This window comes from Ptychodera flava, chromosome 2 (genome assembly GCF_041260155.1).
Source record: "Ptychodera flava strain L36383 chromosome 2, AS_Pfla_20210202, whole genome shotgun sequence".
Lineage (NCBI taxonomy): Eukaryota > Metazoa > Hemichordata > Enteropneusta > Ptychoderidae > Ptychodera > Ptychodera flava.
The window spans coordinates 21,139,116-21,155,329 of record NC_091929.1 but is presented as its reverse complement, the minus strand read 5'-3'; the positions used below and the strand labels follow the sequence as shown (position 1 = coordinate 21,155,329).

Here is a 16,214-nt window from a genome sequence, read left to right as displayed (position 1 = left end):
GGAAATCAAACGGAAAAATATACGTCATATGATCAGCTATTGTCATGGACTCACATGTCAATTGCAAGTTCTTGTTGCACGCGCAAAAGTATATTGAAACATCCACTAAATTTTGCTTGTATTAACTAGCATCTATGTTTAAAATGCACTTTAAACATTTGAATTCCAGTAGAACAAGATCTTATGATTGACATTAAAAACAAAAATAGAGCAAAGATCATCAACAGTTAGAGTTACTGGCCCTTTAAATGTTTTAAAGAGATGATCCGTTGAGATATTCATGTTGTAGGGCGCATGTAGCTTGATAAATATTCATGTTACAAGGCCTAATATTCTGCAGCTTGTCCCATATTTAAAGGACATACCAAGGTATTAAAAATCATCTTCAGTGAGATATCATTGACTATTATTTATGATTGAATACATCTCTGCCCACTGCTTTTCCAGATACTGTATATGGTACAGCAGAACCAGCATGCACCACTGTCCTGCTTCGATTACAACCTAATTGGAATTCCCAGCTGTCTTTCCAATCAAATTACATACAAGATCTAACGGTGAATTGGATCATTGTAGAAACACCCAAGTTGAAAAGTATGTGGCAAAAGTTCATGCAGGAATAAAATTATCGCCTTGAGGTTGATCGTGGTCAAATGTTGATGCTAAATTTGACTTTGTATCTCTAGATTTACTGGCTTTACAGACAGATACAATTTCATGGACGGATCATTTGAACAATCATCCAAGCGGTTGATATAGCTCCGCTGTGTTATGTAGAGAATAACTATATTTGACACGTTTTGATGAAGAAGGTGGGAATCTTTGATTTCATTTCATTTAAGCGGCCAGACAAAATGTGGCAAAAATAGCTGCAAAAAAACATAATTGAAGATTTCATCATAATTTGAATATATCACATATCAATTTGATCATCCCTAAGAACATGTCAACCATTTGAAAGCTATCAGATGAGTAGTTATGCCATATACCTGAACGTGCATTGGACACAATGAATTTTGATGTCCTGAAAGGCCGTCCCATTTCGCATCATGTGGTCCCAGAGAGAGGGTAAGATATATATGATTTGCATACTCTTTTATAGCAATAATATAGACAGTCTTGTTAGCTTGTATGAAGAGATTTAACTGTATGATACTAAACCTTTACAAACGATATAAAGAGAACTGGTAAATTTTGTTGTTGCAAATATAATGAAATGTCTTAGAGTGCACCTACCCGGTATAATATCAACCCGGTATAATATCACTGCCAAAGCTTTTTTCGTACAAATTTGGAAATTTTTGTTTTTTGGGAAAAAATTGAAATGATAAAGTGACCCTTGGCATTCATTGCACAACATTGACTCTCTTTTATTGTTTTAGGATGTACTTTACGATATTATACCCAGCATAGCTTAATTTTGTTCCGGTGAGTATATTGATGATGTCAGTGTTTAAAGGGGCAGGTTTTTATCAGCTTTGTCTCTGAGTGAACTTTTACTGTGTACAATTTTCAAAGGAGAACAAAGGACTATCACATATAAACAGTCAATGTCAACAACCGTTGATGCAAGAACCAGGGATTGAGGTTTGCCCCTTTAAATGGCTGACAGAACTTTGTACATTGATAGGTCAGAATGTATGCTAACATAGAGGCAATGAGGAAAGCAAAATTGAATGATATCCTGTGAAAGGAAAAAGACTTTAATTATACAGCAAATTATAATCACTGGGGGTTTTACTTGAAAACCCTAATTTTCTGTGACCAGGTCCATATGTGATATCTCCACTGATGTCAGGCTCGGGTCAAACCATTGTGATTAAGGGGTTAACACTGACTATCCTCTCCCTCATTCTGATGGCATTCTGTTTGAGATCATCACCTACTTTGCCATGGAGTCATGTGTGCACGCACCCTGCACATTCAGGGGTGCCCAAGAAATTGTAAATCAGACATAGTACATGACAACTCTATGCATTAACGCAGGGTTAATTCTTGGTTGCAAGAAAATGGCATGCCCAAGAATCTATTAATACTGTACAACAATTTCAGAGCACAATGAGGATTCAAACTTGATGCACACTGCCTTAGCAACAGCACAGATAATCACACAATCTCACATCAAATCTTGACGACAACAGCCACTGGAGCACTGCAGACCAATTTTGACAGTAGGCCAATCGTTTTGAAGTTATGACCTGTTTTTCGCACATTTTTTGCCCTGAGGTTGACAGATTATCAACAAGACGTGATCGAGGTTAGATGAGCCCCTGACAGGGGTCAAAAGTCAGAAAAGATACATGTATCCATAATCACATGGTTATATGATTTGAAATACTGCTCTGAGATCATTTTTATGGGCATTGCTACATCTGCTGATGATAAGCTAAAGTTGATTAGATATGTGACAACCCTATCAACATTTTTCATGTGCTGCAAAGTTACAAACTCTGTGACAGATGAATGAAAGCAGCTTTTATCAAACTATAATTTTTATCATGTATATCATATCAGCAATAAGTCATCAATACCTGATCTCTGTTTCACATTTCTATTCAAAAATAAAACTATAAGCAAAGTCAATTTTAATTTTTGTCCTCGTTCATCATATTTGAAAATTTCTGGTCAAAAAAGCCCTTTTTGAAAAACAAACAAAAACTTTAACTGAGAGTGCCTAGGTCTCGCCTAATAAGTCACAATAGAAAAAAATTGACAGTGTTGTGAAATAACGGAACAAGCACATATAATGCCACTGGGTGGGCTGGGAATAAATATTTTATCAATTTTTTTCATCCCCCCCCCCCCCCAAAAAAAAAACACACACGCGAAACACTAGCCAAAATTTTTTGAGCCAGGTCTGTTGGCAAGAAAAACTTTGGAGGGCTTCCCATCTAATATAAATACGTTGAGCTGACCAGTATCAACTTTTCCCATAAATTCCTACTGGCATGATGTGTGTATATCTATTTATCTATCTGGCTAATCTGTTGATCTATCTATCTCTCTATCAATATCTACTTATGACAGAAAAAGATAGATGGATAGATATCGATATGTATGTATATGTATATGGACAACATATATACACACATACACACACTAATAAAGGCTATACATGTATACAAATGAAATTATGTCTAATTTTAAACATAAATCTACTTGACTAGAGCAAGGTGATTGAAAGTGCATTTGTTTACAAGAAATTTGTCATTGGACTTTTTTTGCCCATACAAAACCAGGGATATCTTTATATCTCTATGTTTGACAATTGATATGAATGTACTTCGCTAGAATATGGTGAATAGAAGTGCATTCATCTACAAGAATTTTTGGAATTTTTTGCCCATACAGAACTAGGTATATGAATGTACTTCACTAGAATATGGTGATTAGAAGTGCATTTGTCTACAAGAAATTTAATTTTGGAACTTCACCAAAAAGCGCTATTTCACTTTACATGCTTGACTACCTGGCACAAACTATGAACAATTTGTTTCCCCATATAAAACTAGCCATGCTATGCATTTGTGTTAATGCTTAAACTACTAAATATGGTGTAAGAAATGCTTTGGCTTACAACAAATATAGTATACAAATTCAATGAAAAAAATATAAATGTGTTTTACACTGGAGTCCATTTGTCAAACTATGGGGAAAAAAATTTGATACAAAAAAATTGTAAACAAAAGTTAAGAAATTCAAAAGAAATTCAATACAAAAGTAACAATATGGTTGTGCGATAAATTTGCCTGAGCCTCTTTCCTGGCCAATTGTCTGCCTTTTTAGTACCTCCATGATAGTCAAATGATGCTGTCGTTTCTCATTTTCACACTTTACAGTCAGCATTATAGTGTTCACAAACACACAGTTTGTGATCATCACTGAAACACAGCTGTTTCATTGGATAACATCAGAAAACTGGTTTACAAAATGTTTGTTTTCTGCCCTGTTCAGAGTAATTTGCATTGAGTGAAAAGTTGGGGCCCCTTTTTTTTTGTTCTTCCCCTCCCCATTTTCTCTGCAGCTCCCTTTCCCACTTAATTATGTCCGTTCCTTAAAGAGTAAAACATGGATTTTTCATTAACAAAAATGAAATTTTTAGATAACACTTACAAACCAAAAAAGATTAATTTTTATGCAGTGATGTACAAAACTAAAATTCAGCATCAGACAGGAACTGTGTTTAAGAAAGCAATACATTTGTGACTAATGCAAACTATCTCAGTATTTAGGACTTTCAAATAGCATAAGTAGCTATACTATAAAAAATAGACAAAAGCTGAAAAATTCGATAAACTTTTTATGAAGCTGTTTATATATTGCTTCAATGATTTAGTATGTTGATTGATTTTTCAATGAAGTGAATCACGTACCAATATCTTTCGTTGCAAAATTCCTGAAGCATTTGAAGCAAATATGTAAATATTTGAATTACACATTTAATGTCACATGATTTGAATGTTTCAAAGGTTAGTTAACACTGGGTTAAGGGGGCAAAAATGTAATAATGTAATTTTTGATAATATTATCAAGCTTTGCAGCTATGTCCCTATCTCTACCAAAATTTATCACACTATTGTTTGGTTTTCTAAAGGAAACAAGTACACTTGCTAAATCCCCCCCCCCCCCCCCCCAATGTGTTGGAATACAATACATTAGCACAGCAAACACAACATTTTCCATGTTATGTGATGTTATTTTTGACAATAAATTTTAATCCTGACTGAGAGTCAACAATAACATCGCTCACAATAGCCTGTATTGACTAGATGAACACTTGGCATTCTGATGTAATGATTTAGAAGAAAAATGGAGACTTGTATTTCACAGAGAGGTTATAAGTGGAGGCATGGACTTAATGAATGTTTGCAAGGAATTGTTTACACTAATCTAATATTGAAATTGTAATTCACAAATAGTATTTGTGTACCTGTCAGGTTTGTCAACATTGTTGAGCTGCCCTTGAAGCAAGTGTCAAGTTTGAACCATTAACAGCTACCTAGCAACACAGGTATTCTGTCATATACATTAAATATTTATACTCAAAAAATTTAGACAAATAAACCTCGATATGCACCAGTACAGTAATATTATTTGAACTGAAAGCTTCTAACATTTTCAAAACTTGTTTCCTGAGTAAATCATTGGTAGTAATACATTTGCATATTGCTACGGGTGCTGTAAATTTTCCCACCAAACTTTTCGTGCAAAATTTTACCAATTTATATGAATTTTCGGGTTTTTTTGAACAATTATGAACCAATAAACATCATTTTGATCAGCAACAGTTTTTGATCAAAATTTTGGAACAATCTGTAAAAAATTGTCAGGTTACATACAATTAAGGTGACAAAAATTGACTTTGGCACTCCAAGGGTTATCGTAACTTATATTACAAATTCACTGTTAACCTTAAAGCAATAAAATTATGCGAAGTGTAATTTTGATAAATTTCATAAATGCTGCAACCATTTCCTGGGCACTCAGTGGGCGATAAGTCAAGCAAAATAAAACCTTACAGTTCGCAAGAAAAGTTAATAAAACATCTTGAAAGACAGAAATATGTCAATTTATGCAAGCAAAATTCACTGGTACATCAAAACAATTTTATCAGTATTTTTTTAAAAGTAAATGTAATCGATAAAATCCAAACAACAAATGTTGCAAAATCCCAGCGACAAAATGTCGCATAGTCTTCAGAGTGGTGAGCACATACAGGATGGAAGTTACTGGTCTTTGCCAGACATATTGCTAAACATATGGCCACATGTTCGCCACAAACAATAGTCTGCAATAAATGCCAACCCTTGCAAAGAATTTACTAACCTTCCTGTATACAGAAGTTATTTTTATTGATTTGAGCTTGGAAGGTCATGCCTGGAGATCTTTCAATCGAAAGAATCAAAAGCTAGGGATAAAAACCAAGGCAAGCACATAATCCTTGTTATCCTACTGTCAAAGGTAAATACCGGATGCATTGGAAACGGTGGGCGTCTTGATGACCTCTAGGTGTAAGGTCATGGCACTGTCAAGCCATTCCATAAGACTCTGTATTCATAGGCTGTTTATTTTAGCCAAGTGTGTAGAGACTCAGATATGAAGGGGTCAATTTATAATTATGTTATGCTGTCCACACAGACTTTTTGTATGACTTGATAAATTAACAATGTGTGCTTGTCTAAAGTCCAAAAGAATGCATAAAATACAGTAAAGGAATTTAAATTACATTTTGTTATAATATATTTCTATTTGACATTTTAAATTTACAACTAAATTCAAATTAAGAGGGTGAGATTTTATATTTGTCTTGTAAGGCTGTGAGTGTGAAGGATTTTATCACTTTTATGTATATTTTTTCTACTTCTTCATGAACTGGGGACTATTTCGTTTAGTTAGAAAATATGAATAAAAACGGCATAAAAATACATGAACACCACGTTGAAATCATTCCTGTGATCATAAGCTATGCTTTTCAAATACCAATCAAAACACAATTGGATGGATATTTGATCAGAAAGAAAGCAAATATAGCTTTACGTCATCCACCCTTGTCAAACATACCACCATTCATACTCTGCCACCAGCTGTGTTCCTGATTTTAGTGTTTGCTGTTGAAGACTCCAGCCCGGGTATACTTATAGAGGTTTACTTATCTCTGGTGATAACGAATATCACTACTCAAACATACAGAAGCAATGAAGAAAGCAATGTCAACTAGTGATTACATCAAATCTGTGAAGGCTTTCATGAATAAGCACTTCTGATAGTATCCAGACCACAGACGCGAATAGCCAGTAAACACTGAGCATGTCACCGCTGTGATCCAGACTATACACTTTAACCGCCCTGCGCTGACAAATAAGTCCACCCACAATCATGTGAATAAATCTAGGGTGGAGTTGAGAAGGCTGAAGCACCATTTGGATTCGGAAACTTTTCTTTGTGATTGAGAGGAAGTCAGCACTGGAGTATCTGTTTATATTTATAGCTGAGTAACACCAGATCAGTAGTAAATTTAAACAGAAGACCAATCTTGTAAATTTGATAGCTCGGCTCTAGTAGCACATACAGGATATGAAATACCATCTTAAAAACGTGACAGGAAATGTTTTTTCCTCCAAATTAATAAACCAACCAAGCCCATATCACTCAAATAACACCCATTGACAACAATTGTGTCATATTATAGCACTGCTGCCAGGAAAGTACATCCTCAATTTGTCATTTGTAGTGTATTTTAATTGAAATGGAAAACTCAAGCTGGAAAGAAACTACCTTGTATGGCATGAATTAATTTTCTGCAGAGTTTGTTATTAACCAGATGTTGACTGTGTCATCGGAGGTTTGTGATTTTTCTCATGCACAACGAGTATAAGAGCATTTTTGAAAATTTTTTGACTGCTTCATTTCCATTCTGTGTAGTTCCACATTCTACAGTGAAAATCTACAAAGTTTATAATATAATGGATTAGAATCAGCCCTTTCACTGGTAGCCTAGAATCCTATTCGTCCGCTTGCCTCCGTACCTCCAACCCACTGGGAGTGGGTCGGAGGTACAGAGGCAAGCGGAGGAATAGGATTCTAGGCTAACCCTTTCACTGGCAGAATTTGGTAAATCCCCACTGTCTTTCGATGAATGGTTGGACCTGTATACCAGGTAATGGGGGGTGTGGGGGGTTATGTAGAAAAGTGGGAGAAGTACTCAATTGTCTACGTGGCTAATATCGGGTTTTACAAATTCAAAATTACTTCACTATATAATGTTAGACTAAGAAAAATGCACAGTCAATAAAGTTATTTTAAGCACAGTCCCGCTATCCACAGACTGTGTTTTAAGGGAAAATATTTGTTCTAATATTATGTCAAAAATAGTAGTTTCTAGAAAATAAATATTTTTTTCTGGAAAATCAATGTTTGCTTGCGCAAGCAAACCATTGAACTGTGTCTAATGATCAATATCAGCATATAATAGCATCATGAACTATTTATGTGATAAAACATTATCAGTCCTAATTTAATGAAAAAACTTGATTTTATAATCAACTTTTCAAAACAATTTCTGCTAATTAAGTTTGCTTGCACAAACAAAACACACACTACCAAAATGCATGTGGTCCTATCAGTACCAAATGTCAGGATTTATTAAATGTAATAAAATATTATCTGCTTTTAATTTTTTATAGGAGTAATATTATTAGCAAGGGTAAACTGAAATCTTGTTATGATTACAATTAAATTGATGATCTAAGCCTATCCTTCATTACTGTATTCAGATCAACTGGGTGGGATCAGTCGTTTACTAATACTATTGCAATTTTCCAAATAGTTGGAAAGAACTATTCCATATGGAGTGTGACTCGATGCAGTGATATTCCCAGACAAAGTATCTCCAGACAGTATCTGATCCGACTGATAGCTTCTTAATGATGTCTGGAAGTTTGCTGGGCGGTTGAAGATGTTCATACCAGGATCTGTACCAGGAACTGATTTACTTAAATTGTTAGTGATGATAAACATGTAACACAAAGCAACAAAACAGATGTTTTGCTCTTTTTTTGAAGGGATAACAGATGCATCTTTTCATGACGTTTCTTTGTTTGTTCGTTCAGTAAAGTTTTAATGAACTGCTTTCTTGTTTCCCCCAAATTACACTGATAATATTTCCATAGGGGGTATCGAGGAAGGCCAAAAGACAAAGTCGAGATCCTAGACAATTTATAACTGACAGATAAACTCTACTATGGACTTAAATACGGTCAACAATAAAATCAAACATTGCACACATGCGTCTTACATAGAAAAGTCTAATACTGAGCATTTTGATATATAACATTGGAAATGGAACAAGAAGATGTATTTCACAAACTGAAAAACAATTTGTAATATTATGTGCTTTTTATCATTTATATTTTATGATCATAACCCAAGATTTTCAATAGGGGCTCCAACTTTGACATCAAAATTCAGACAGGCTGTATCTTTTTATATGAATTTATGAATTTGTTTGGGAGATGCAGCTTTTGCTAGTAACACCACTGATGAATTAGTACATTTATTGCGGTGACACTACAACCAGAGAATGTGAAGTACTTCAGATTATAACCCCTTTCATTACCAGAAATTGGTGCATTCCATTGTTTACATTCCATTGTTTTTCAAAGGATACTAGAACATAAACTCAAAAATGAGGGTGTATAAACAGTTAATGTGGAAATTTGAAAGCATGCTGTTTGTTCTAAAAATACTTATGGTGCATTGACTGAACGGACTGTAGACAGCTGGATTTTAGCGGGATTAGAATGCTGAACTCAAAGATTACAACCCTTCATGCCGTCTAAACCTCTTTAGGATTTGAAAGGAATGATACTTGAAAATTGGTAAACATTAGCTTTGAGACACACTGAATTACAGTTATATCCTTGGATTTAAAAAAAGTCTCTTTCATTTGTGGCCATGGTCAAACTAACAAAAGAGGACATATCCTTGACTACAATGATTCTCAGCACATTTTTGTCATTTTTTTACACTAGTGTGGTCATGAATAACATCTCTTGTGATGTAATCAAAGCACGCACGTAACAGCTTATGTTACTCAGTGCTGCAAAACCATAGCAAAACCTGCATATCATTATGGTTACTGACAGATTCTCTTCATGTAGGTATTATATTTCCTTCTATAAGGTGGGTTGATGACTTATTAAAAGTACAGGACACTTAAAACATCTGACGATTATCATTACTGTGCCCACTCAGACAGCGACATTTTTGTGGTTTATTTATTTCCTGATTAAGGTGGTGGGTACTTTTTTTTTATTTATTTATTTTTTTACAAAACTTTATTGACAGAATGGAAGACAAGGGATACAAAACAACAAAAACAAGAAAAACAAAGGGAGAAACACAAACAAAACAAAACGAGAGGGTTTCAAAGAAGCATAACAAGTTGAAATCTTTCTCAAAAGGCGGCTTTTAATAGCATCCCATTTGTCGTGGAATAAATTCATTTTTCCTTTCCTTTTTGCTATATCTTTTTCTGTGAAAATTACATCTTTAACTTTTTCAATGAAAACGGCATTTTGTGGTTTATTTATTTCCTGATTAAGGTGGTGGGTACTCTGTCTATTTTGAAAAATCAGCTGATAGATTTGCTGACGTATCAGTGGCGTATACAGCTGTAGTCAAATTCTACTGACAATTTTAAAGTTGATGAACTTATTACATGAAACCTGATTCTTTGTGAATAAATGTGTGCGTGTATTATAAATATGTATTATATATAAATATATATAGCCTAAAAAGTTCGGAAATCTCCACGGTGTGAAACAGTGCCCAATACCTGTGTGGCAGAGCAATTTACAGTAAAAATTGATATAAACAAGTAGAAAACGGGACTAAGGCGTTATTCAGAGTTTCACGCTACATGAACTATTCGTCTGATGATCGCTACAGAGGACACATGTAGCATGAAACTCTGAATAATGCCTAAGTTATGTTTTCAACTTATTACTAATTTTTTCCCATATATATATATATATATATATATATATATATATATATATATATATATATATATATATATATATATATATATATATATATATATATATATATATATATATGTATGTAAGTGCCAACGATATGAATAAACTCCTACAGAAAAACTAGTTTGAAGATTGCAGGATGCATGAAACTTAAGTAAGGATATAAGTACTTTGTACTTAAGTAATTTGTTATGTATGTACACACATACACACACACACACACATTGTCCTTGTGCGAAATTACCGAGACAGTGCTCGACACCTCTCATTTACCAGTTCGTGTACACTCTAAAATAGGAGACATTTGCTGAAGTCATGACCTTTTGTATTGGCCAATGGCAGAAGGGAATTTCTCATGAATATTTAAATTTGTAAATGCGGAAGTGAACGTACGATTTTGCGGGAACGAACCCATTGGCAACTTTCGGCGGGTTTTTTAACCCCAGTTGACAGATATTCGGTGTCTTTCGAATGAAAATATCTCCAAAATGGTCTACACTTTAAAATGGCAGTTTTGGAGGGTAGTACGTGCGAGATTCTTCTCGTTACGTCATTTTGAAGTTAGTCATTGAAATACGCAAATCGCCATCACACTTTCCCGCGATTTTAACGTTGACAGTCGACTCATTTTTGCGGGCGTTTTACGATCGTAGTTCTAGCTTACTTAGTTATTTCTTATATCATTCAAAGGGGCAGAAAACCAGCTTTCTAATGATGCCTAACACTTGGGTCCCATGGATAGGTGCGCAACGGTGCGCGGTTTTGAAAACGGGAAGCATTGTTGATCGCAGGTCGTGACTAGTATTGCAGCCGTATAGCCCTGCGTACAGGTCCGTTTTCCCGGCGTTATATCGAACCGTGAACGAAGACATGAAATGACTGGCCATCCGATGGTTACATCAATTGTCAGTCCTCAGCTGAAAACGTCTAGAAGACCATGTGAAAGTGTCTTCCGTCCATGGCATGAACTTTACGATGTTTAAGTTCCATGATTCTGTTGCTGCGACTCTGTTGTTTTCCTCGATAGGCGGAGTCGAACAGTCGCGATATGCGCATGTGTCAGACCACAGACGTACGTCTCAACGTTGGCGGCGGTGTTCCGCATGACTTTATCGACACGGTGATTGGTTTATTTTAGTCACATGGGCGTTTATGGGATATATTTTGAACGTCTCCTATTTTAGAGTGTACACGAACTGTGTACAAAGCAATAATCAGTATGAAGATTGTAAGGGCAAGATGCATGAAACTTAATTAACGGATATTTCTTCTGACTGGAATTATTTTTTACCTTTGTTTATTTATAATATATAGAGTTATTTACATTGATACTTGAATGCTTGAAGTGTGTTTGCCTACCATTCATAGGAACAGTAAATCTCTCCATAAATCTTTCCACCAGGACAAACTTTAGCTCTAGATAAGCATAGTATAAATACAACAAGTCACTCACCTTGCCAACAAGGCTATGAAAGGTGACACTTCTTGGCTTTAACTATGCAATGTTTTTTCACAAACATGCACATCATTGTGATTTCATTTCTACATTTCCTTGGAGAATTCTATGAGATTTTGTTCAATATTTATACACTTTCAGACTAACAGCAGACCACGTATACCTATCCAGAGGTATATTAAACAGATTGCAGGGGGTTATATGATAACAATGACTACACAATTGCCAAAGGAATTTGTCTTATACAGACAGATTTTTTTTTGTTGGTGGACCTAGCTTTCTTTACAAAATGTACTCTGGGCTGGGTTAGTTTTCCTTTGTGTCTGTTTCCTTTGTGCCTGCTCACCCCCAATTCCCAGTGAACAATTCCAGAATCGCCATTGATAACAATGGGTTTGGGCCAAACCACGGTGGTGAAAAGGGTTAGAACAGTCTACTCTGTATGCCTGATGCTTTTTACCAGCTACGCAAAAGGTAATCAGCGTTTCCGTTACAATTTCAAAACTTGCGTACGATTTTACGCAACTGGGTTTTTATTTGCGTAAAATGTATTCAAAATGCGTACGGTAGGAATCAGTATCTGATGTGTGCTGGGCAGTCTTTTCTGTAGAACTTGGGGGTTTCCTGTAATGCGCATGCTCTATTAACAAAAAACAACAACCTGGGGGGCTTCAAGGTGTAGCTGAACGTTTGCCCATGCCGTGATGCATGTCCCGTATATGATCGTTGAGCAGCCCAATGAGTTCATGTTCAAAGAAAATACCTTCTGACTACGAAATTAGTGTTTTCAAAGGGCCAACAAAAAGCAGATACTGTTCAAAGTCCAGCGGGACCTCTCAAGAATGCAACCCGACAGAGTCTAAATGGTTACCCGTAAACACTTTCCAAATAACATGCGACGTAATGACCATTAACTGTATTGTGTTACCAACAACGTAGACTCGATCGATTCTCGAATTTTTTGCATCTGTAGTGCCATTGTCTATACAGAACTGATTGACATGACGTTTTGTGATGATGAAATACAATGTTGCATAAAGTGCTGCGGTCTGCTAAAGTCTAAAATGTTGCAATATCATGATAAATGTCACTTGCAAGCAGGTGCATATGTTCTATTTCTGTCCTGCATTGAACCACGTTCAGGCAATGTAGTGCGGGCCAAGTACGTCGTGTCATTGGGCGGCATTTCTCAATGCGTATTAGTTTACGCAGTCATGATTTTTTTGCGTATTTCCGAACAATTTTGCGTAAAATACGCAGGATTTTGCGTTAACGGAAACACTGGACCGTAATAAATACAAAAGTTACTAGAAAACAATTGATTTTGAGTAAAAAAAGGTCAAGCTTACATTATTCTGGAATTTCTAAATGCACAAAAGTTGTTGTTGACTGGGTATATCATATTACTTTGCCAAATTTTTCATTGTTTGTTATTGTCATGCAAATTATGTTAAAACAAATAATGGCATGTGCTTTAATACAAATGCATAAATAATGATAGTAAAAATAACTTTGGGAGAAAATCTATTGAGACCACAAAACAAATAAAAAGTGCAAAAAATGTTGATTTGCCATGAACCACTTTGTACAATGTGACCTTGTCTGAGGCAATTTTGGGGTAAGGCAGCAGGTATTTACCATTTCACGCCCAAAGCCCAAATTCCAAAGTGGGTGGCCACGCAACAGCAATAAATAGCATTCTTTTCTTGCGAAAACACCTTTCACCTTTAAGCGTTCGCTGCGACAAAAATAAGTGACTTCAAAAGATATCAAAACATGGGTCTGTTCATTGCGTGTAAGGATTGGGTTTACATGAAATGGTAAAACACCTGAATGCTATTCGAGTAGAGCATATGATATAACATATATTAAGTAAATCCTTGTAATCCTTTTGTTACATTGAGTAGCAAAGTACATGAAGTTATTCGCCATGGATGTTTGTCTTCTGCTTTCAGCATTACTCTTATGTACAATGAAGAAAGTTCTGGTTAAATCAGCCACTGAATTGATCTGTTTGTAATCACCATGGCAACAAAGGAGAATGGCATACCATTACTAAGATGGAACCCACGCTGTACCGTCAGTCGAAATTGAAAGGATTTCGAGGTATACACTCAATGGGCAATTTTTTTTAATCCGGCTAATGGACCTAAATTTACTAAAAAGAAGATATGCTCTCAAAAGTGATGGCTAAAAGTCACCTAGCCTAAGATAAGTGCGCTGTGACTAGGCCTCTGAGCTGAAGTTTTACCCGAGAACCCTGAGAAGCACGATAGTATGATGGGCCCAATGCTAAATATTGTACTCCCCCTCAAACGAGTCAAAGATGGACAATAAACTTTGAATGAAAGCTATGTGGGGGTTGAGTACTCGTGCACCGTGTAGTTGCACGACTACGGTTTCGCAAGTTTTAACAGTTTAGCATGATACAGCATGTTTATGGCATAATAGGCTTATAATCGCCAACGAAAATTACATTCAATAAGAACTGTAAAAGCTATTGACAGTTGCACTTCCGCATACTGAACTACAGCGTAAAACTTTGAATAACGTACTCGCGCTTACAATACACGGTGCATAAAAACCTACATGTAAAACCTGGTTAACGACAGTGTCCCGTAGTCTGGTATTTCATGACCGGCGGCTTACCGCTTTTCGGCGGCAGAAATTGCTGTTTTAGTGCAATATTTACAATACCGATCTGTTTATTGACACAGCAAATTGACAGCACAAACAACACTCGTCTGGTTCGGTCAACTTGTCTGCGTCACCTATGGGACGTGACCATCACTCCACCGATTCCGAGCATGGACGTCCAAATAATCTATCACATTAGCTGTCAGATCTATCTCTTTATGACATTGACGTGCACTGTCAAAGTGTTCACTCACCCCGTCAAGTTTGATGATACCTGTCGCCCGCCGCTTCTCTCTCACATTCCGCTTGTCTTGAGGTTTACCACGACCCTTTTTGTCTTTGAAACGCCCGCTCTTCGCACCTGAACTTGCACTCTTGCCCGTCGACGATGCCGCCTCTCCCGTCGCCCCTCCATCGTTCGCTTCGAGTTCCTTTTTTTTCGCCTCCCTTTCTCGTCTCCTCCTGGCAACTCTTGATTCGGTGTTATCGTCCGCCATCTTGGGGAATACTTCCTAAAAATTAATATCTCCGCTCGATTATAGTCCCGTCAAAACTGACGCACGTTAAAACATATTCCAGAAACTTCACAGAAACAAAATGGAAGCCGAGTGTTGAAATTTTGCTCTCCGTTTGCGATCCTGTTTCACGAAAATCACTTGGAAGTTTCGATGAATGATCGGAATGGACAGGGGTATGACTTAACCACGATCAACCAGTATATCAGCTGCCAGGAACAAACTTTGCTTGCAAACAAGAGAGGGCACAAGTGCTCGCTCATTTGCATGCGGCAGACGTCCTCACTTCTTACACGCGTCATGATACTATAAACAGCAATCGTGCGGCGCGGCGTATCTCATTTGCATTATTCACATTATTCGCCATCTCGGACACGTTTCAAAAGGCCACGAAGGGCACACGATATCTTAAAACAAGTCAACTGTAAAATGCGATATACCATGACTAATTGTGGCGTACTAATGAGAGGAAGTAGGGTTAATACCTGAATTCATGAGATAGCACACGCGTTAAACTTACCACTTGTTGCGGTCAGGTTGTCACGAGCGACCGTTATGTGTCATTGTCCGTGTTTCGCATCAGCGGAAATAACAGAAGTCGAAATTCTGATTGTTAAAAAATGTGACCCTTTCTCTAGAAATGTTCTTCTGCTCTCTCTCTCTCTCTCTCTCTCTCTCTCTCTCTCTCTCTCTCTCTCCAACCCTAAAGAAAGTTTACTTAACAGGAGTCCGTTCGCTATGCTAATTAAAGCCAACGCTGACTGATCCCTCGAAGAAGTCGCCGTTAGGAATAAATTTATAAATGTAGACTATGGAACGTGAACAGTTTGCAGAAAATTTTAATTTACAAACCCTCTGAAACCTCATGGGTAGGTTTATTTATCAATTAAATGTTGATTGATACGTTGACAGGTTTCCAATATTGTATAGCTAGTGTCGCATGATATTCTGTTCCATTAATTTATATATTTGCGAAAACAAATAACTCTAGCGGCGATCAAATGTCATATTACACTGTACTAAACTGGTTTCCTCCCGTTGTCCCGAGGTCCTAAACTGACAATA

General features: G+C 36.4%; 1 protein-coding gene across 1 annotated transcript in view; it reads right to left on the bottom strand.

Moving 5' to 3' along the window:
* LOC139116814 (protein starmaker-like) overlaps positions 1–15,391 on the bottom strand; it is a 51,900-nt gene extending 36,509 nt beyond the window's left edge. Inside the window, exon 1 of the mRNA XM_070679495.1 lies at positions 14,889–15,391. Coding sequence (XP_070535596.1) covers positions 14,889–15,131 — 243 coding nt within the window. The 5' untranslated portion in view covers positions 15,132–15,391. The remainder of the gene's footprint in view (positions 1–14,888) is intronic.
* Positions 15,392–16,214: the final 823 nt, after the last annotated feature.